The sequence below is a fragment of the Acanthochromis polyacanthus genome, chromosome 2 (genome assembly GCF_021347895.1).
Source record: "Acanthochromis polyacanthus isolate Apoly-LR-REF ecotype Palm Island chromosome 2, KAUST_Apoly_ChrSc, whole genome shotgun sequence".
Taxonomy (NCBI): domain Eukaryota; kingdom Metazoa; phylum Chordata; class Actinopteri; family Pomacentridae; genus Acanthochromis; species Acanthochromis polyacanthus.
Window position 1 is genome coordinate 37,177,143 of NC_067114.1, and position 23,558 is coordinate 37,200,700.

Genomic DNA, 23,558 nt, shown 5'->3' on the forward strand with positions numbered 1-23,558 from the left:
ATTACTCTACTAGTTGGGGAGTCAACATTACTGAAGAGGGCAGAAATGACCATCTGTTCAGGTCCTTACTACAGTAGAGTTGAAAGACGCCTCAAACTGAAAACAACGTAAAGCACACACTAATAAGGAGGTCATACAGGCAATGTGAAGTATCGTCCATTAAGCTATGCAGTTTGTGCAACAATCTACTCTATTCAGTTTTTTCACGTACTGTTTCAATTTAAAATATGCATCAAGTATGGATGCAATGCCACGATGTGTTCTCGCTCTGCCCACATTATGGAGGATGCATCAGGACCAGACTTGTTTTTAAGACGATAATGTAGTATAAATTACAAATCTGTGGTCAATTTATCAATATAAACCCTGTTTAAAAACTTACTCTGACATCTCTAGAGATGTGTTTTGAGAGACATTTGGACATATTTGGATTAATAAAAATGGATAATTAACATTTGAAACCTACTTTTCACTTAATGAATTTTGATTGTATGAATTAAACAAGAACTGCAAAGCTTAACATGGACCACTGTGCTATATTTAATTTAAAAAAAAAAAAAACACAGAGAGACAAGGATAAATTTGGAACCCCTTTGTTTATTTGTGATTATGCAGGGTGACACAAAAAAATGGGAAATTTTTAACAATCCAATAAAACCAAGAGTGATGGAAGAAAAATACTTTATTCATAGTAATTGAAACCTTAAAACATGCCATTTAAGAAACAATGATGGAATTTTCATTTTTTTAAAATTACTTCCTGTTGATGGCGTCCTCCTGTACGAATGCATTCTTGAAATCTGCTGTTGAGATTCCTCATTGACCGCTGCAACATCTCAGCTGGGACACTGTGAATTTCATCCTGAATTCTCTGTTTTAACCATAGACTGTATATATAATGGACGTAGCATCTGGCTCCAGAATTGAAGCCAACCCGGAAGTGTCAAAAACTTGCAATATCACGCCGTCCACTAGGGTTGGCTCCAAGAAGCTTTTTCTCCATAGACCCCAATTCATTTTTGGAAAAAATAAAATTTGATAGACTGATGTTCTACGGCTCAGGATTTTTTTCCCGTTAGTTTTCATGGTCAAAATGAGAGATCAGGTGGTCGATCTTAAAATAAATCAATACTGAATTTTAAATAAATCGTTAAAGTTGGCGGAGCCAGGGGGCGTGGCTATACTTGATAGACAGCAACAGAAGCCTCTGCGGTAAAATGTGGGTGGGATAAGAGAGTCCTCAGCCAATCCTGCCCCTAGTTGCTCTCCGGTCCAGTCTGTTTGATGACGCTTTTTACGTCACTGGCTCCAAAAAATCCAAAACGGCGACCAGGAAGTAGCAAAATCCGGGCTTCATTTTCTCGGCGTTGAAACCAACGGGTGACGTCACGGTTAGTTTACGCCTGGTTTTAACTCATCCAGAGTTCTTGGTCGAGTCGTGTACACTTTACTCTTGAGATAGCCCCAGGTAGATTTCAAGAATGCATTCGTACAGGAGGATGCCATCTACAGGAAGTAATTATTAAAAAATGAAAATTCCATCATTGTTTCTTCAATGACATGTTTTAAGGTTTCAATTACTATGAATAAAATATTTTTCTTCCAACACTCTTGGTTTTATTGGATTGATAAAAAGTTCCCGTTTTTTTGTGTCACCCTGTATGTCAAAATATTAATGTTGGTCTCAGCTGTATTCTACATTTTAATCTGGTGTGACTGCAAAACTAAATACCTTTGAATAATGAGTACTGGTAAATACTATTTCCGACTTGGATAATGAGTGTTATTCCTGTTTCTACCATTCTGCAAACCTTGAGTGAATGCAGCATGAGGATCAGGACACAGGCATACATACCCGGGTCATGATCTGAATTGTGACGTAGTGCAGCACAGCACCAAACATCACAGCCACAGGGTTGGCATGGTCTCTCAAAAACTCCCACTGGCATTCAGACATCAAGGGGGCAGCCACCACTCGAAACACCACCAGAGCATGAGCAAGACCGATGATCAGCATCAGCTGCAGGACACCAACATATTATTTGTTTTACTCGTTTTTTGCTTGGTCTTTATCTCTTTTTTTCCAGTAAGTGAGACGTTCCTATTTCTAAATTTTGCAATTTAATTTGAGCACTCAGCACCTTGCATGGCAGCTCTGTCGCCATTGGTGTGTGAATGTGTGTGTGAATGGGTGAATGTGAAAGTCATTGTAAAGTACTTTGAGCGTCAAAGGCGTTGACCAAAGTGCAAACCATTTGAACAGACAATAAAAAGTTATAACAGTTGTTTCAGGGGTGGAAAACTGGTTGTGAGGCAGCGTCACTTTGACAGGTCAACATGTGAGCACTTCCTGTGATACTCAGTGATCTTTGACACTGATAGATGATGTGAGTGTCTGTGTGTAACTTACCATGAGTGTTACTAGGATGAGGACCACAGTGCTGCGCAAGTAGGAATGTCTAAACTGTTTGGGTTTGCAGAAGGGATCACTGACTATTTCCATGATCAGTTCCTCCTGTTGACACACACAGACAGATAGAAATGTAATATACACACTGAATCATAAGTTACAAAGAACTCTGTGTCAACAAACTAAGTGTTTAAACAAAGGCTCTACAACACAGAGGATTTTACCAAATTACTTTTTAGTTTAGTTTGATTGTAAACACTGCTGATGATCATTAGTTCACCAGACCAAAACTGGATCTACAAGCTTGCTTGCATCAGTCTTGGGTCATGTTCACACCTGCGATAAACATACATCTCGGGTAGTTCAACCATAAGTGAACAGCTCTAAATACATCACTTCATCAGCTGGCATTAAATATGTGCATAATTTCCATCTGCAAAGACCAAATAGGTTGCTATTCTCTGCCCAAAATTCAAATATAAAGGAAAAGGAATCATAAGACTATGACACTATATAGCTAGCTATTACTTGGCGTGTTGAAGGCGAACTAAATTCCCCAACATGCCATTCACATGAACAGGTAAATCAAGTGAATAAGCAGTCTTTCATTGTACACACGTGGACAAAATTGTTGGTACCCCTCAGTTAAAGAAGGAAAACCCCACAATTCTCACTGAAATCACTTGAAACTCACAAAAGTAACAATAAATAAAAATTTATTGAAAATTAAATAATCAAAATCAGCCATCACTTTTGAATTGTTGATTAACATAATTATTTAAAAAAACAAACTAATGAAATAGGGCTGGACAAAAATGATGGTACCCATAACTTAATATTTTGTTGCACAACCTTTTGAGGCAATCACTGCAATTAAACGATTTCTGTATTTGTCAATGAGCGTTCTGCAGCTGTCAACAGGTATTTTGGCCCACTCCTCATGAGCAAACAGCTCCAGTTGTCTCAGGTTTGATGGGTGTCTTCTCCAAATGGCATGTTTCAGCTCCTTCCACATATGTTCAATGGGATTCAGATCTGGGCTCATAGAAGGCCACTTTAGAATAGTCCAACGCTTTTCTCTCAGCCATTCTTGGGTGTTTTTGGCTGTGTGTTTTGGATCGTTGTCCTGTTGGAAGACCCATGACCTGCGACTGAGACCAAGCTTTCTGACACTAGGCAGCACATTTCTCTCCAGAATGCCTTGATAGTCTTCAGATTTCATCGTACCTTGCACACTTTCAAGACACCCTGTGCCAGATGCAGCAAAGCAGCCCCAAAACATTACTGAGCCTCCTCCATGTTTCACCGTAGGGACAGTGTTCTTTTCGTCATATGCTTGGTTTTTGAGTCTATGAACATAGAGTTGATGTGCCTTACCAAAAAGCTCCAGTTTGGTCTCATCTGTCCAAAGGACATTCTCCCAGAAGCTTTGTGGCTTGTCAACATGCATTTTTGCAAATTCCAGTCTGGCTTTTTTATGAGTTTTTTTCAGCAGTGGTGTCCTCCTTGGTCGTCTCCCATGAAGTCCACTTTGGCTCAAACAACGACGAATGGTGCGATCTGACACTGATGTACCTTGGCCTTGGAGTTCACCTTTAATTTCTTTGGAGGTTGCTCTGGGCTCTTTGGATACAATTCCAACGATCCGTCTCTTCAATTTGTCATCAATTTTCCTCTTGCGGCCACGTCCAGGGAGGTTGGCTACTGTCCCGTGGGTCTTGAACTTCTGAATAATATGAGCCACTGTTGTCACAGGAACTTCAAGCTGTTTAGAGATGGTCTTATAGCCTTTACCTTTAAGATGTTTGTCTATAATTTTTTTTCGGATGTCCTGGGACAATTCTCTCCTTCGCTTTCTGTTGTCCATGTTCAGTGTGGTACACACCTTTTCACCAAACAGCAGGGTGACTACTTGTCTCCCTTTAAATAGGCAGACTGACTGATTATGAGTTTGGAAACACCTGTGATGTCAATTAAATGACACACCTGAGTTAATCATGTCACTCTGGTCAAATAGTTTTCAATCTTTTATAGAGGTACCATCATTTTTGTCCAGGCCTGTTTCATTAGTTTGTTTTTTTAAATAATTATGTTAATCAACAATTCAAAAGTGATGGCTGTTTTTGATTATTTAATTTTCAATAAATTTTTATTTATTGTTACTTTTGTGAGTTTCAAGTGATTTCAGTGAGAATTGTGGGTTTTTCCTTCTTTAACTGAGGGGTACCAACAATTTTGTCCACGTGTGTTGTTCAGGATACATTCATGTACACAGTGAAATAAAGAACGCGGCAATACGCAGCCCAGGAAACCTCCAAATGCAGTCCTAACGATTGGATCCTAATGTCTACTGGGTGTTTTGGGTACATTCACATCTGTTTTTAAGGCCTTTCTTACGGTGGCCGACAGGTGCAATGCGCTGCAAACGGCATAAGCGCTGCAAACACAGGAATGATCCAAAACCAAAAACTCAAACACATAAAACACATGTAAGAAAAAAATGCTGCAAGAGAAACATGCTGCAATCACAGAAACGACGCAGAAGCAGACTTGCAAAATCACAAAAGAAATGCAAACGAAAAATGGTGCAAATATATAAAAACACACACAAAACCCCAGAACAACTGCAAGAGAAAAACACTGCAAATTCAATCCACAACGGCAGTGCACCAGGTCACTCCACAACGGAAGTGCACCAGACATGAAGAAGAAGAAGAAGAAGAAGAAGAAAGTGAAAGTGTCTGATGTTTTTAGTGTGAAAAGGTACGTTTGCATTTCGCCTTATTTTTCTTTTTCTTCTTCTTCTTCGTGTCTGGTGCACTTCCGTTGTGGATTGAATTTGCAGCGTTTTTCTCTTGCGGTTGTTCTGGGGTTTTGTGTGTGTTTTTATATATTTCAGCATTTTTCGTTTGCATTTGTTTTGTGATTTTGCAAGTCTGCTTCAGCGCCGTTTCTGTGATTGCAGCATGTTTCTCTTGCAGCATTTTTTTCTTGCATGTGTTTTATGCGTTTGTGAGTTTTTGGTTTTGGATCATTCCTGTGTTTGCAGCGCTTTTGCCGTTTGCACCTGTCAGCCACCGTACTTTCTACTTCTAATCATCCAAGACATGTTAATACCAGGTGGCACCAGGTCACTCACTATGATCTGAGTTTAGCTGTTCCCACACACACCCTGATACATTTGACATGGACTCCCCCATTATGCAGGTTAGCCAGACTGACAAAATGAGTCAGAAAATAGTTGCAGCATGAAATTCAATGTTGCATGTGAAACTTGTGTTGATGAAAACTGAGCTATCTTCATGAGACCTGAGCAACTTGTTTGCACTGTTTAAGACCATGAGATGCAAGTCAAAGTTCCTGATAAAACGTGAGTAAACCTAAAGTTAAACTGAACTAACTAAAAGTAAAGGTGTTCAAAGTTGATGAAAAATAAAATTTGGACTTGTGGTGTCATCAGCCACCTTTTCTATTTAGAGATTGCAGTTCCAGCTAAACAAAGATGTCTTCCTTCTCCTTCCAGAACATCTGTATTAGAATATTTCACAAAGGGCCACAGAGATGTCAATTAAGGACTCCTAGACACTCCCAAGCAGTCCTGAGAAGAGCTCTAATCAGATAATTAACTCAAAATGCCTGCAAAGAGCCTTTCATTTTTCAGTCTGGCTCAATACACACAACCACAATCATGGGGAAGACTGCTGACTGAATTGGCCAATTTAAAATTAATTCAACTGAAGAATCAAACCGTTGTTACTTAAATTAGGTTGTGAACATTCACACTTGTCTTAATATTGTGTATAGTTTTGTATTCCTTATTTAACAGATCAGAATCAGCAGCAGAAAAGCCTTTAATGCCAAGTGAGTTCAAACACACAAGGAATTTGACACAACATATTGTGCATGCTGGTTTACTGTGATTTGACTGCATATGAGAGAACACGTTCATTGTATATTAACTGGGTAAAGTGTAATCTAAGTGCATGACAGCTGCTTCAGTTTGTATTTACTGCTCTAACTGCTTGTAATTGGCTTTCTCTACCAGGTCTCTTTATATTAAAAGTTGTTTTTGTGACACTTTTACCTGGTTAAATGGAGGCAAATAAAAGGAAGTGAGGGGAAAAACCATTTTATACATTAAAATAAAGGACTAAAGACTACATGCAGCTCTGTTAGCACAAATTCCAGACAAGGCAACACAAAGAATAACTACTGTAGTGAAACTTGCATATAGATTTGTCTGCAGTCAGTGATGCGGTATGGTCTGCGAGTTAGGCAGAAAGCTGAACCTTAGACTGACTTTATTAATCCCCAGAGGGAAATTCTGTTGTTACAGCAGCACGGGTATTCAACAAAAGGGTAAATAATAAAACAACCCAGAATATTAAGGTACGGTATAAAGTGAAGGCAAAATAAAATAAGAGAAAATTATAGAATCCTAACACAGTACCTCCTCCTCACACCAGTCATAGACCTTCCACTTGGAAACATGTTTGGCTCGGTGTCGCTTCCACAGTTCTAGGAATAGCGTGGCTGAGCACACACACAGAGAGACAGTGTGATTACATTAGACATCAGAGTAGATCACGCTAGCTTAGACATTAGAATAGATATGTCGACTCACCCCAGATTGCCATGAACATAGCAAAAGCCACAGTTCCCTCATTGTCAAACAAGTGACTGACCTGTGGATAAAAACACATCACATACTGAGCAAATGGAATAAATAAAATCTTTTGAGCCACCTGTCTTTGCCTGCCTCTGGCTATGTGCCGTTTTTTTTTTAATAGCAAACTGATCATGTTTTTTCTCATTCATCTTGCATATTTTGAAGACTGAATGTCAACTGAGAGCAGCAGGTTGAAGACAACAGATTAAAAAACAATAAATGTCACCTTAGCGTACAAACAGGTGTCTGAGAGTTGCCACGGTGGACATCTTTTATCACAGCGAGGACACATGGTGATGTTGGAATGGCATACTTCCTTACTGAGGACACACACACAGACACAAAATAAAAGTTTAGATGTGAATGTCACACTCTTCTTTAACAGCTTAATAAATGAGGTTATGCTCTTGCAAAACAACCAATCTGTATCAACTTATGGCATAACATTACTTGTATATATATATATATATATATAGATAGACCTCACTCACATGAGAGGGCTAGTGTTAAAAAAGGCGAGCCCATACAGGAACACTATGACACCCAGAACAGCAGCTGGAACTAACAATTTAGTGTACCATCCCAGCCACAGGTAGTACAGAGCCACCTTCTCCCCAAAATAATACCTGCATGGAGAAAGCACACAGGCAGACATGATAAAGCAACCAAATATACAATTACAACAATGATTGTCAGACAGTATGATTATCAGACAATCAGGCTCTACAAATGCTCCCCCTTCTGCAGAAGGGATACATAATCATCAGACTTATTTCCATGTACAACACCATCGGACTCTAAGAGATTCACAATCTGTATTATCATCGTTCAAGTTTACTCCATTTGCTCTTACTTCAGTTCATTTTCTGTTAATATTTCTTGTTATTAGTACTAGCATACAGTTTGCATCTTGTACTTATGTTATCTTATTTGTCTTATTTATTTTTTAATTCTTATTTTTTTTCTAGACACTTCACACACTTTTAGAAACTGCATTTTGTACTTTGTATTCTTTGTTGTTTCTATTTTGCCACTAACTAAGGACAAAGAAAATGATCATCGATTTCCGCAGACCCAAACCCCCTTTTCAGGCAGTGAACACTTGAGGCGTGGACATTGAGGTGGTGACATCATATAAATAGCTGTCCACCTTGATAATAAGTTGGACTGGTCAAAAAACAGCACTGTAGTAACAGTCTGACACAGAAATAAATACAGTTACAGGGACTTAAAGACACATACAGTTGTGCTCATAAGTTTACATACCCTGGCCAAATTTGTGAAATATTGTCCTTTATTTTTTAACAAATGTGTTTGTTAATGGAAACATTTTTCTTTCATTTAGGGCTGGTGTTCAGGCAAAGCTATTTATTGTCATGCAATTGTATTTGCTCTGATCATTCATGTTTTCATTAAAGAATGGAGCACATTTTACAATTTCTGCCAGGGTATGTAAACTTATGAGCACAACTGTACATACTGTGTTTCTTTTGATCACTCAACTGTATTCCTTTTTGTTCTCTGCTATGTTTCTGTATTGCATTTACTTAGGTTTTTGTACAGCACTCTTCAGGGTATCTTTTCGGAATTCAGTGTCATGGTGCTTAGTATGCTGTGAAAACTTGGAGATGACAAATAAAAGCTGTGAAAATATGAACACGTCACAACTTCATTTGATATTTATATTGTGTACATACTGTATATTCTAAATTTTATTCTATTTTATTCTTTTTTATCCTATTCTTCTGTGAATACCCTGTCTATTTTTTATAACGTCCTGCTGCTCATATGCACCTTAATTGCCCCTCGGGGATAAATAAAGTTTATCTGAATCTGAATCTGAATCTTCCTCAGGCCCCCCTCTACATACATGGCTCTCTGTCATCTTATTTCTTTCTAGAAGCTGGGTAACCAGTAGCTGTTGAGCTAAAAAATGAGCATAGTTCAATCTCCTCACTGCTGCTTCTAGCTTAAGTCACTAGGAATGAGCAGCTTCTTCACAGGCTACCTAGACTATGTAAATAACTCAGTCACATTTGCTGACTCTGAAAAGCCTCAGTCAGTAGGAAAGCATGTCAAACAGTTTCTTGTGATGGCACTTTATGCACTCCCAGCATCTGAGGAACTGAACACAAAGTGGGATTACGTGTATATTTGATGGCAATGTCTCCACAACATCATGAAAATCCTTAGTGTTAGCACAGTTGTGTGGTCGAAGTGGTGAATGCTAATGTTAGCATTGATTTTATGCCCATAGACTTGTCCTGAAATCACTCTAGTGTTCTACTTTCCTTCACTGTTGAGCTGGTGGGTATATCACCGCCCAGCCTCAGACAGAGTGCACTCTGAAGCAGGTGTTCAAAGGCCTGTCTATGTTGCCTGTACTGGGTTATTAATTATAGATCGATGGCAAAATGCAATTTTAATTTATTTAACATTAAGGTAGCCACCCAATGAAGAGGGCAAAAAGTGAAGAGGTCTTAATACTTTGTTTATGACAGTAGTCACAGACAATTAAAGACAGACAGACAGACCTTAACAGACAGGAACAGACAGAGACTGACTTGATATCACTGACTGGTTGTCCTTTAAAAAGAGCTGACCATCGAGCCCACTTCTTTGTCAGCTGTTTCTGCGTCTTTTTCTGAGAAACATGGAGGAAAAAAGTCAAGATTTTTGTATTTATGATAATACATGAACAGGATTCATATCAGCATCTGTTGTATGTCTTGGCTAACTAGTCATGTTACAGTGGAACTATGTGTCAGTTCAATTCTTTTTGCTGTGGACTGAAAACATTTGGGTTTGACATCAAATGATCAACATTTCAGCTTTTATTTCCAGATATCTACATCTGGATCTGACACACAACTTGGACGATAGCACCTTTTGTTTTGACCCACTCATTTTTCATGTGAGCAAAAGTATTGGAACATGTGACTGATGGGTGTGTTTTGCTGGTGTATCCCGTTACATTGATTATAAACAATAAATAGCACTCAATGTCTATGTTTAGTCTCAGATTTGGGTTTTGTCTGTGCAGACTGCATCTATAGTTAGAGGTGTAACCAACATGAAAAAACGATGTCTATGGGTGAAAAATACGCAATTGTGAAGCTGACAGAAAAAGGAAGAAACATTGGTCATAGCCAGTACAACAGTTTGGAATGTCCTGAAGAAGAAAGAAACCACCGGTGTAGTAAGTAACAGACGTGAAATGGGTACACCAAGGAAAACAGCAGCAGCTGAGGACAATAAATTGTAAGAGCTGTCAAGAAAGACCCTAAAACAACTGTTAGTGACATCAGCAATAACCCCCAGAGGGCAGGAGTGAAGGTATCACAATCTACTGTTCACAGAAGACTTCATGAACAAACAGAAGCTACACCAGAAGATGCAAACCACTCATTAGCAAGAAGAATAGAAAGGCCAGGCTGGAATTTGCCAAAAAGTACAGAGATGAGCCTCAGAAATTCTGGGACAAAGTTTTATCGACTGATGAGACAAAGATGAACCTTTACCAAGTGATGGAAAGGCTAAAGTTTGGCGAAAGAAAGGATGATGCTCATGATCCACAAGCTCATCTTTGAAGCACAATGGAGGTCATGTCATGGCTTGAGCTAGCATGACTTCTTCTGTAATGGGCTTATTAATCTTTATTGATGATGTAATACATGATGGCAGCAGTAAAATGAACTCAGAAGTCTACGGAAACATTTTGTCTGCCAGTGTAAAAAGAGTGCAACCAAACTGATTGAGAGATCCTTGATCGTACAGCAAGATTATGACCCAAAACACGTTGCCAAAACAACAAAGGAGTTCTTCAGGGACAAGAAGTGGAAAGTTTTAGACTGGCCAAGTCAATCTCCAGACGTAAACCCTATAGAGCTGCTATCTTCTAATTTGTATATCAGATCCAGATGTAAGTACAATCAGAAATGTTGATCTCTTGTCTCATATTCATTTGTTTGATGTCAAACCCAAACGTTTTAAGTTTACAGCAAAAATAAAGGAAATGGCCTCAGTGTTCCAATGCTTTTGGAGGGGATGAAATTTATGCTATGAAACTGGTGAAAGGGTTTCACATTTGCAATTGATGAATTGTGATTGTTAAATCAACTGTTGCACTGAAAACAAAAATATGACCCTACTAATTTGCCATAATCAAGAGCTTTGTACCAGTTGTCTCTCATCTTCACAAGAACTGTGCCACTGTACTGACTGTTTGTAGGCATGCAAAGTTTGGTAGGGAAACATTTAATCCTGTTTGAAACAGTAGCTAAGAAGAAGTTAGTCTATTTAAGGGACACCAAAAGGGAAACAAGCTATTCAATCATTTATTTAACAAATATAGCAGTAGATGTAATAGCCTTTTGAGGAAAAAGTAAATACATCATTGGCTTAAGATGCCAGTATTTCCCAGCTTTGCAGAAACAACTTTTTAAAGGCAGTTCACATACACACGTGGACAAAATTGTTGGTACCCCTCAGTTAAAGAAGGAAAAACCCACAATTCTCACTGAAATCACTTGAAACTCACAAAAGTAACAATAAATAAAAATTTATTGAAAATTAAATAATCAAAATCAGCCATCACTTTTGAATTGTTGATTAACATAATTATTTAAAAAAACAAACTAATGAAATAGGGCTGGACAAAAATGATGGTACCCATAACTTAATATTTTGTTGCACAACCTTTTGAGGCAATCACTGCAATTAAACGATTTCTGTATTTGTCAATGAGCGTTCTGCAGCTGTCAACAGGTATTTTGGCCCACTCCTCATGAGCAAACAGCTCCAGTTGTCTCAGGTTTGATGGGTGTCTTCTCCAAATGGCATGTTTCAGCTCCTTCCACATATGTTCAATGGGATTCAGATCTGGGCTCATAGAAGGCCACTTTAGAATAGTCCAACGCTTTTCTCTCAGCCATTCTTGGGTGTTTTTGGCTGTGTGTTTTGGATCGTTGTCCTGTTGGAAGACCCATGACCTGCGACTGAGACCAAGCTTTCTGACACTAGGCAGCACATTTCTCTCCAGAATGCCTTGATAGTCTTCAGATTTCATCGTACCTTGCACACTTTCAAGACACCCTGTGCCAGATGCAGCAAAGCAGCCCCAAAACATTACTGAGCCTCCTCCATGTTTCACCGTAGGGACAGTGTTCTTTTCTTCGTATGCTTGGTTTTTGAGTCTATGAACATAGAGTTGATGTGCCTTACCAAAAAGCTCCAGTTTGGTCTCATCTGTCCAAAGGACATTCTCCCAGAAGCTTTGTGGCTTGTCAACATGCATTTTTGCAAATTCCAGTCTGGCTTTTTTATGAGTTTTTTTCAGCAGTGGTGTCCTCCTTGGTCGTCTCCCATGAAGTCCACTTTGGCTCAAACAACGACGAATGGTGCCATCTGACACTGATGTACCTTGGCCTTGGAGTTCACCTTTAATTTCTTTGGAGGTTGCTCTGGGCTCTTTGGATACAATTCCAACGATCCGTCTCTTCAATTTGTCATCAATTTTCCTCTTGCGGCCACGTCCAGGGAGGTTGGCTACTGTCCCGTGGGTCTTGAACTTCTGAATAATATGAGCCACTGTTGTCACAGGAACTTCAAGCTGTTTAGAGATGGTCTTATAGCCTTTACCTTTAAGATGTTTGTCTATAATTTTTTTCGGATGTCCTGGGACAATTCTCTCCTTCGCTTTCTGTTGTCCATGTTCAGTGTGGTACACACCTTTTCACCAAACAGCAGGGTGACTACTTGTCTCCCTTTAAATAGGCAGACTGACTGATTATGAGTTTGGAAACACCTGTGATGTCAATTAAATGACACACCTGAGTTAATCATGTCACTCTGGTCAAATAGTTTTCAATCTTTTATAGAGGTACCATCATTTTTGTCCAGGCCTGTTTCATTAGTTTGTTTTTTTAAATAATTATGTTAATCAACAATTCAAAAGTAATGGCTGTTTTTGATTATTTAATTTTCAATAAATTTTTATTTATTGTTACTTTTGTGAGTTTCAAGTGATTTCAGTGAGAATTGTGGGTTTTTCCTTCTTTAACTGAGGGGTACCAACAATTTTGTCCACGTGTGTAAATGTCTACCAGTCTCTGATACCAACTTGCTGAAATTTTTGACCATTCTTCTATGCAAAAGTCCTTAATTTGAAAATCATTCAGAGTTTTCTTGCATGCACTGCTTGTTTCCAAAATGCTACAGAATTTCAAAAGGACTGAAATCCGGCCATTTCATAACCCTCTATTCTTCTCTAAACTGCTTGGAACATTATCCTGTTTAAAGGTCTAAAACAACAGCCATTATTTCTGAAGGCTTTAGGAGCTCCTTACATCTTAGATGATTACATTAGACCTTTCAATGGCAAAGAGCACAGCAGAACCTCAACCTCAGTTGTTTTACATTTCCTTCAATAAGAAGGTTCCAGTCATTACAATCTTATCTGGAATAAATGATTTAAATTTTATAAATTTGAAAGTGAGATAACTACTACTATTTCAATGTGACTGCTCTGTTTGTTTGTGTATGTAAATTATAAAACTGATGACAAATTTATAATTTCATGCATTATTTCCATTATTTTATAGTAGGCATTTCAAAAAGGATACAACTTTTTTTTGTTCAAATATGCAAAAACAGTCAGAATTTTCTGTGACTTTCAGTTATTTAAGACAAATATTGAGTAAATCCAAACTGATTACATTACTAATGTACTCATCAATAATTTATATAATCAACATTTGATGCTTTTTGTTGCTATGTATGCAATTAGTTTTTCTTTATTAAATTAATGCATGAATACTTTAGATTCAAGCATTTATTTCAGGATAATTGTAGTTCAATCAAAGCAAATCAAAAGTTGTAGTTTGAGTGTGATCTCAGCAGCACTGTTATTTGGTCCAATTTAAGAATCAGATCCGTCTTAGTATTGGCAAACAGCAAGAAAATTGGGATCAGGAAGTCCTTATTGCAGAGAAGCAGTTAGCCAAAAGTGAACTCACCTCATGGAGGCAGAACATGGTTTCAAAGACATCCTTCATTAACAGCTCCCTTAGGTTCTCTGACAGAAGAACATACATCATGTCGACATGAAAAGGTGTAGCGTTTACTGCTCCATACCACAACTGCTGTTATATGTGTAATATCACCAATTTGTATACTTTCTTGCCTGTTAAAAATCTTAGTGGGTGATATGTTATGTTTGCCAATAATCAGCAAAGTAACTGATTATATGATTGCTACACAAATTACACTTCATTAAACTAATCACACTCACCTCCTGTGTTGATGAAGGTCTGATGAAGAATAAAATGAACGATTCGTATCCTGGAGGAAGAGTAAAAGGTGTAAATAAAGCAATGCTATCTGTAGAATGTGTATCTTATACTTAAATATTACATGAACAGTCAATAAACAGTGGCTTTACAGACAACCATACATGTGGAGCATTTCGTTGTTTTCATGACCTGTTCTTTTGTTAGATTATCTCACTGGAGACATCTTTTTCCCCTCATTGCCAATGAGTGCACAAAGTTACAGCACCTTTTGTTCCTGTACAACTCATTAGCAACTCATTAATATGTACACAAATGTATGCTTCATGTTACACCATGAAACTTAGAATATAACTGATGGGTTATACTAACTTGGTAAATAGTGGTATGTTTAATTTACAGCTGAACAAGACAACATGGTCATCAATATCCCCTGCCACATGTGATGTCTATGAGTCTATATCCAAAATAGTGATAAAGGGCCATAACTCTGATAAATATTATCGCACAGGTCTCATTTTCGAACTTGATCAAGGTGTCCATGGTGTAAAGCTACACACCAAATTGTTAGCTGTAAAATTAAACGTTCACTCACATTGTGTGCATCTCCTGGGGGCTAAGCCCCCCCTGTCCTGAAAACCTAGTGCCGCCCCTGCAGCAGTTTACAGCTTGTCAGCTGCAGTCGCGTTCTGTCGCTAATTATGGGCTAACCGTGAATGCTAGCTCAAAAGTAACCGGATGGTGAGTGACAGGATGAGTCACGGAAGAGGTTAGTATGTTTAATGTTGCTGTAGAGTGAAAAATGACCGAGAAATGGCAGTTTTAAAATCGCTGTGTGTGAAGCAGCAGAAGGCATAAATTTGCATTGAGCCTTATGGAGGGCGATCAGGTTCCCACGTCAATTAAGGGCTGGCGTGTGACGTAACAATGTGCCAGGTGAACAATGTAGGATTCATATGAATGTAGAGAGTCTTTACTATAGTCTGTGAAAGGATTGTCCGTGTAGTATGTACCGTTTGGCCAGGATGGCGATTTAAGTTAAAAAAAAAAAAACGGACAGATTTTGTCCCTCTCCACACTCTAGCACCAGAGGAGCACATGCTCTAACATGGGATTTTTTGCTCAACCTAGGGGTTTTTGGAGGCTCCTGTATGGAAAACCATAAATCCCACCATCACAATATGTACATGCCTGAAAAGCAGAGAGTTGGGGCTTTTTTTTAAGACTAAAATGACGTCTGTAGGTGAAAGTATGGCGAAGCAGTCGCGTTTGGAAAACAGTGCATGACATGGTCATCAATATCCCCCGCCACATGTGATGTCTATGAGTCTATATCCAAAATAGTGATAAAGTGCCATAACTCTGTTAAATATTATCACACAGGTCTCATTTTCGAACTTGATCAAGGTGTCCATGGTGTGAAGCTACACACTAAATTTTGTAATCCTAGCTGTAATAGTTTCCGAGAAAAGCTGTCCCCTTCATCTCGGACGGACGGACGGACGGACGGAAGAACGGATGGAGGCCAAACCTATATCCCCCTTTTCCACTTCGTGGAGGCAGGGGATAATAAAAACATGTAATTGCTGACTTAGAGAATAACGATGAATTCTTCCACCTGTTTGTGTTCAAGTGAAATTCAGTCATTTGTTGTCGTCAGGTCATTTTAAGTGGTGTACCCCGTTACCTGCAGAACATGTGGAAGATGTTATGTTGAAACCTATAAATAAACTATTAAAGAGAAAGCTTCAACATTAATCTGTAGCAAATTAGTTTTGGTGGAAGGCTATACTTTGTAAATGGTTGCTATATACGTTGCTGTATGGCCCAAAAAAAATTATTTACCCATCAGCTGTAGGTGAGATTCATTATATGACTCCATGCTGCTAAGTACATTGCTTCATCAGCTGTCCTGCTTTACAGTTTTGGCTAAAAAGCAGTCAATGCTCCAACGCATATCGCTAACTATAAATGGTAAAGGAGAGAACAGGTGGGAGGTGTTTGCAAATGAGGCTATTCAATTGTAGATGTGCTACAATAACAGGATACCGGGACATATTTTCCTTTAACACAAACCAACTGGCGATGCGTTTAAATCGCACCCATGGTTCAGGTGGTAGAGCAGCTTGTCCACCAAATGCAATGCTGGTGGTTTGATCCCTGATCCTCTGCATGCTGTGTATCCACGGGCAAGATGCTGAACCCCAAGTTGCTCCCAATGGCACAATAATGTCTTGCATGGCAGCTCTGTCTCGATTGGTGTGTGAGTGTGCATGAATAGGTGAATGAGAAAAACACTGTAAAGTGCTTCACTGAGCTTAAGGTTGATAAAGCACTGTATAAGTGTGGAGCATTTGACATAAAAAAAATGTAGTAAGTTTTGAAAGCAGAAATGGTGTTACATCAGTCTTGATTGATATAGAAATTAGCCTAAGCCATTCTTGCAGCATCGTTTGTCTACAGCTGTTTTAAACTGCATAAAAATTTTCTCTCTCTGAAGCCACCTGCAGGACATAAAAAATAAACTGTTGGAAAATGATGAAAATGTTCAGTTTTTGCAAACGAAGACATCCTCAAATATAATATAAAAACATTGTGATTTAAAAAAGTTGGAATCAGAAATTTCCTCCTGAAAAAAAACAACCAATTATCAAAATCAGTTTCAATAATTTAGCATTTGACTGCTCATCAATTAATCCTCGCATACCGAAGATGTCGAACAATCAGCAGTCTCTCGTTAGAGAAGTGCTGTGTCACAGAATTATATGCATACATATATGCTCGAAAATTTCCCCTCTACAGGATCAATAAAAGTTTAATCTATCTATCATACTGCAAACACTATCCACTGTATTTACCATCACTAACTTACATGCAAATGACAACAGGCTGCTTTAAAAATTCCCATACCTCTCTACACACCACTCTGCTATTGTGAAGCCTTTTTCCTTAGAGACATCAGATTCCTAGGGCTTTTTAATTCTAATCATCACAGCTTCTTTTCAGATTTACTTTATAAATCTGAAATAAAAAATGTGAGGTTTCTTGGGGTGCATTATCATACAGACAGTCCTGCCACATCAGTTATAACATGTAGTAACCACTGCTGATGTGAGATTCAGTCGAAACAGAGAAGTGACGTTACACAAATTTCATGGTTTGGTACAAATCTAGTATTTGGGGTCTGTTTTAAGCAGAGAAAACAAAACAAAACACATGACTTTTTGCACTAGTTGTCCACTAATTATAAGGTTGGTGGTTCAATCCCAGGATCCCTCCACGTACTGAAGTGTCCTAAGGCAAGACACTGAAGCCCAATGGTAGGAGAGGACCTCACATGGCAGCTCTGTCACTGTTGGTGTGTGAGTGTGTTTGAATGAGTGAATGACAAACACGTTGTAAAGCGCTATGTAGAACCATTTACCATTACAATGGCTCGTTTATACTCAAATACAATATATCTTTTATTAAATCTGTTAAGACAGGTGCATCATGTTCATAAGCAACTTCAATGCCCATTACATAAAAGTGTAGTGTTGTTCAATGATCTTGGAGATTCTATGTTGAAGAACGTGTCACTATTGGTAAAAACTTGTTCATGTCTCAGGCATTTTAAAACCAACACTGTTACATCAATGTTGTTTTTTTTAACTTTAAAAAGCTCAACTTCCAAAGCAGAGTTTCCTGAAAACACCTGCAGTGGTGTCACCTGGGTGTGTGTGCGTTACCTGGTAGCCTGTGTGACGGCTCCCCGCACATCTCCACACCAGTTGCAGGAGTCGGAGACTTTGAGCAGGTACTGATAATCTTCAAACATCTCTTTAGGAGCACGCAGGCCGAAAAACACTTTGTCATAGTGGACGATTTTCTAACACACAGCACAGACATTAGCGGGTTATCCTTGATTCATGCAGCCACTCACAATAAATTACATCATGACCTTTTGAAGGACCTTACAGTGACTTTGATGTTTTTCTTTTCTAGTTGCTCAATAAAGGCCTTCTGTCTCTGAGACTTTTGGTCCATTTCATCATCCACCTTGTCGGCCACCAAAACATAGTCAAATGTCCTATGGGAGGGCTGTTCAAAGACAAAACATCCACAGTGAAAATGAACAAGAGGAGATTGACAACTGTAACTGGCTTGACTCTTACAGAGCACATCTGTTTCTTTTCATATTGACAAAGATTGTCTAGCTAAAATAGCACAGAGTCCAAGATGTTTATTGTTGTTGTGACTGTTCGAAATCTCAGCCTAAAAACATACCATGTTGATTTTTGAATCATTTTCTACACACCAATCTGCAGAGCAATGTGTGAAGTGCCATAACTTGAGAGATAATGCAGTTAGAGTGCTGACATTTTGCAGGCTAAATGATATGTATATAGTCGTCAATGGTACAATCCTGCTTTGACAGAATAATGCCAGCCAGTTATATGATGGTGTAAATTTGGTCAAAAAATGTTCAATTTTTTTTCTATCAAAGCCTTTATTGTTCATCCTGAGAGAGATTTTTTTTCTGTTTCAATTTTTTAAATTGCAAATTTAGAGTATGGTGCTGGTCAAAGGCATACCTGGCACAACTATAAAAAGAAGGTAATGAGATGGAGGAGCTAGAAGGTTGGAAGTAAAGCAAGACTTAAGCAAGGAGGAAGTGCAGCAGCGTGCACTTCTCTCAGTGATCCTTTCCAATGTGCGCTCATTGTGCATTCAGACTGACAAACTGCAAGCCAACATTTCTCATATGCATGAGTAGCAGACTGCTTCCATTCTTGCCTTCATTGAAACGTGGCTGAATGGGAATGATGCTAGTGACAGCCTACACATAGACGGCATTGGGTCTCCTGTAAGGTTCGACTGAGACACTGAGCAGAGGGTAAACATCATGGTGGTGGTGTCCTCTGTATCAATCTACACTGGTGCAAAACAGTTGTTGTCAGGGAAAAACTCTGCAATCCTGAAATGGAACTCCTGTCCGTTTCCCTGCAGCCATTCTACCTTCCCAGGGAATTCCCACAAGTGTTTTTCTTCTTGGCTTATATCCAACCCAGAGCTAAGGCACCTGCAGCCACAGAACATATCAAAAATATGCTGGACAAGTATGAACTAATATCACCAGGCACCACCAAATTCATCATGGGTGACTCAACCATTGTTCAGTTGACAAATCACTTAAAGGATTTTATCAGTTTGTTAACTGTACTACCCGTCTCGGGACAAAATTAGATAAGTGCTATGGTTCCATGCCTAATGTCTACAGAGTCCTCTCTCTGCCCCCTCTCGGCTCTTCTGACTACAATAGCATACTGTGTGCTCCTGCCTACTCAGCTATGGTAAAGAGGACAGAGAAAGTCGTCAGGGGCATGAAACAGTGGACACCGGGCAGTATTGACAGACTGCAAGAGTGTTTTGAAACCACTGACTGGAATATCCTCACATCTTCCTCCTCTAACATCATTAAGCAAGCAGGGACTGTCTCATCATACATCTCTTTCTGTTTGGACAATTGCATCCTCATCAAAAGATCGCTACCTTCACGAAAAATGAACCCCGAATGACTAAAGATCTGAAAGATGTTCAGAATAAGAAAAGTAGAGTTTTTTCCTGGTGCAGAAGCTGAAAAGAAGGAGGTCAACGGAGAAGTCAAGCACATCATGAAAACCCCCAATACAAAAAACCCTGCAATACAAAAACAAGGTGGAGCAGGCCTTTGCAAAGGGAACCTCCACTTAGCTTGGCAGGACCTCAAGAATAACCCCACTTCACTCCCCAATGATCTCAACTCTTTCACCACCAGATTTGAAAGGGACAACAGCAGCCAGTTAAAATCATTCATCTCCTCTCTCAGACAAGATGACTCTGTCCTGACCATCAGCACAGTAGAGGTGGTAGAAGCCCTTAAAAGGACTAAAATGAATACAACTCCAGGACCAGACAACATCTGTGGGCAGACCCTAAGGTACTGTGCTGAGCAGCTGGGGAGTTGCTTCAGCATCTGCTCCACAGCCCTTTGACCAGCAGCACAATCCCCATAATATGTAAACCCACAACAGCAATCTCTAGCCTGAAGAAGGGCACTGCTAAGACGTTGAATGACTTCCAACCTGTGGCTCACATCTTTCTGGTAATGAAGGAAGATCACGTCACCAAGGTAAATGACCCACTGATGGCCCCGCTGCGGTTTGTCTACCGAGCTGGTAGAGGGGTCGATGGTGCAAAGATATCCATCCTGAACACCATCCACAAGCATTTGGAACAAAATACCTCAGTCAGACTCCAGTATGCAGACTTCTCATCAGCATTTGACACCATGCAGCCACACATTTTAGGTGAGAGGCTTTCTACACACTTCCAAATCGACCACCAGCTCACTCTGTGGATTACTGACTTTTGTACCAACAGGTCACAGAGAGTATTGGTGAACAGCTCCCTGTCTGATATCCTCCATTCTGCAAAGCTGTGTCCTCTCTTCTCTTCATCCTTTACATGGATGACTGCAGATCTATCCAAACTGTCACATGGTGAAATGTGCTGAGGACACACTACTCCTGTCTCTGCTCTACGGTCATCCACAACATCACAGCTCAGCTCTGCAGGATTTTGTGGAGCGGTGTGGGAATTAGTGCCTGGAGCTCAACATAAATAAAACCAAGGAAATGACAGTGAATTTTTCCCCCAGAGACAGATGGCTGAGGCAGTAACCACCATCATACAGGGGAGGCCAGTGGAGATTGTGTCTGCCATCAGAGACAGTACTTACTCAGGAACGTGAAATCATTCGGGACAAACATGGATATTCTTATCAAATTCTATTATACATTCATTGAAAATGTAATAACCTTTTCTTTCACTTGCTGGTTTCACTCTATTACTCTACAGAACAGAAACTATCTGTAGAATATGGTCAGAGTCTGCTCTAAAATCATTGAACAGTCTATTTGTTCTCTTATCACCTTATGCGATCAGCAGACGGTGAAATCAGCACATAGGATTTTACAGGACTCCTCTAGTATTCTGTTTCTAGAGTTTGACTGGTTGCCCTCAGGAAGCAGATTCCACTGTCCTGGCTGTAAAACACAGAGGAGGAAGACAACCTTCCTCCACAGGGCGGTCCAGCTCATAAATGCAGAACACTGAACGGCTATAAACTCTGATGCTTCTCCATGAATTACTAATTTTAGTAGTGCACAAATTTATAATCTATAAATCATTTATTAATGTGTTTTACAACATGTGTTTTATCTGTGAATGTTGTGTGCTGTGCCATGAGTGCTATTTTGTTTCTATTGTTGGATGTGTGTTTCTCCAGCTACTTTCATTTTCATTCACATGTTTTGCATTTATCATTGAGCAGGTATGATTGTGAAACCAGCTCAAAAGTGATCACAACTGGAAGTGTAATATAATATTGTTACTGGGCTAAAAGAAAATCATGGTTTTCCAATTCATAGTCTTTCAAATAACTTTAAGAGTATCTACAATGTTGTCCATTTATTATCTATGTGTCAGACAAATATTTGTTTTTGATTTAGTTATCAAGATCTGTTTTAATTCATTTCAACCTTGTTAGGAAACAGTAAACTACATAGAAACATTGTGTTGGGAAGGTTGCAAGCAATAATACATGGTGCAATGTTGCTAACTTCCTGTTGTAAAGTAGTTCATGTAGTCCAATTATTTGTGGAAAATGGGTTTCCCAGTTCACTGCCTCTTTATGCAATACTGATGTCCATGTTGCTACCCAAATGAATGGATTTTCCTGTCTTCCAGCCACTATTGGAATGGTTTCATCTAATATACTTTCTCAATGATAGTCCTAACATTGGCCAGAAATGCAAAACACATAATTTTCCAACTAGTCTTTTCCCAAAAAGCATGCCTTTGACTGGCAACATACTCAAAAACATTCATTTAACTGGTTTGTTATATGATGGTACAACCCGACTGCTATCAAAGCGGAGTTGTACCACTGAAGATCATTTGTACAAATCAAAAAGCCTGCAAAATTTCCAGACTCCTACTATATTATCTCTCAAGTTATGGCATTTGAAGCATTGCTCTGCAGGTTGGTGCAAATAAAAGTGCTAAAATCAGCATGACCCCACCCCTCACTAAGAATTCTTAATTTTTAAAAAAAAAAAACAACAGATTTTTACACATGGATAACTCACTCAATATCAACTACTTTATAAAAGAAAATCTGTCAAATTGAAGATGGTTTTGTGTAAACCATTTGGTGAATTCCGACAGACAGACAGACAGACAGACAGACAGACAGACAGACAGACAGACACTTTTAGTTTTTACTCAGCAAATTAAAATTAAGCTTGTGTCCTGATAATTTGACTCATTACTGGACTGGAAATTGAACGCTGGTTACCCTCTTTACTCTAATCAAGAGATATTAGTCATAAAAATAATAATAATCAGAAATTTACAGTGACAGAAAAGAAATCTGTTTGCATTCATCTCAGTCCAACAGTCCTTTTATCTGAGCAGACATATTCTGTGTGTGGATGTTACAGATGAGGTCTGTCTACTGTCACCTTCTTCATGTAGGAAAAGTTCAGATGTGGGAAGAGAGACCAGCGGTGGATTCTTACCAGAGAAGGAAGCAAAGGCTCTTTCGTCTGTCTGTCCGACAGCTCAATACCTTCCTTTAACACACAAAAAAAGAATAGCATTAAAATACATTTAACTTGATGGTGTCAGATTTGAGATAAAAGACATGGAAGACCAGTCAATCAGAGTTTTTTAACTATACATCCAGGGAGGGAGGCTGTTGTACCTTTTGACAACAGAATTTTTTGGTGTGACTAAAAAGTTACACTCATTGTTGGTCCGCTCAGGTGATTTACTGCCACAACGTCACCTTTTCTGATGAGTAAGCCTAAAGTGGCTAAGGTGGCTAAACTTGAAGTAAATGCTACTGCATAATCTCTATCTGCATGTGCTGAGTCATATGCTGCCATTATTTTCTCATAAGTTTTCTTTATGAATATGCAACACTACAGTGTTATTGGTTTGAGTCACTTCTTAAACACAGTCAAAATGCTACATTTGACAAGTATAAAGAAATTATGAACTTTTTGTTGTTCAGGAGATTTACTGTGAAAAAATCTGAACAAAAGTGTCATTCTTTCTTTTAAAAATTAAAAGTTGAGCTAACAATTAGGCAAGACACTGACCC

General features: G+C 39.0%; 1 protein-coding gene across 1 annotated transcript in view; it reads right to left on the reverse strand.

Annotated features, from left to right (window-relative positions):
- The window catches only part of LOC110963990 (anoctamin-9-like), a 34,634-nt gene that overhangs the window by 8,533 nt on the left and 2,543 nt on the right, over nt 1-23,558 (reverse strand). Inside the window, exons 2-13 of the mRNA XM_051937788.1 lie at nt 22,972-23,025; nt 18,326-18,448; nt 18,097-18,236; nt 14,371-14,420; nt 14,096-14,154; nt 9,644-9,723; nt 7,571-7,705; nt 7,306-7,399; nt 7,035-7,095; nt 6,861-6,943; nt 2,411-2,515; nt 1,856-2,020 (exon numbers count right to left, since the gene is read on the reverse strand). Coding sequence (XP_051793748.1) covers nt 1,856-2,020; nt 2,411-2,515; nt 6,861-6,943; nt 7,035-7,095; nt 7,306-7,399; nt 7,571-7,705; nt 9,644-9,723; nt 14,096-14,154; nt 14,371-14,420; nt 18,097-18,236; nt 18,326-18,448; nt 22,972-23,025 — 1,149 coding nt within the window. The remainder of the gene's footprint in view (nt 1-1,855; nt 2,021-2,410; nt 2,516-6,860; nt 6,944-7,034; nt 7,096-7,305; nt 7,400-7,570; nt 7,706-9,643; nt 9,724-14,095; nt 14,155-14,370; nt 14,421-18,096; nt 18,237-18,325; nt 18,449-22,971; nt 23,026-23,558) is intronic.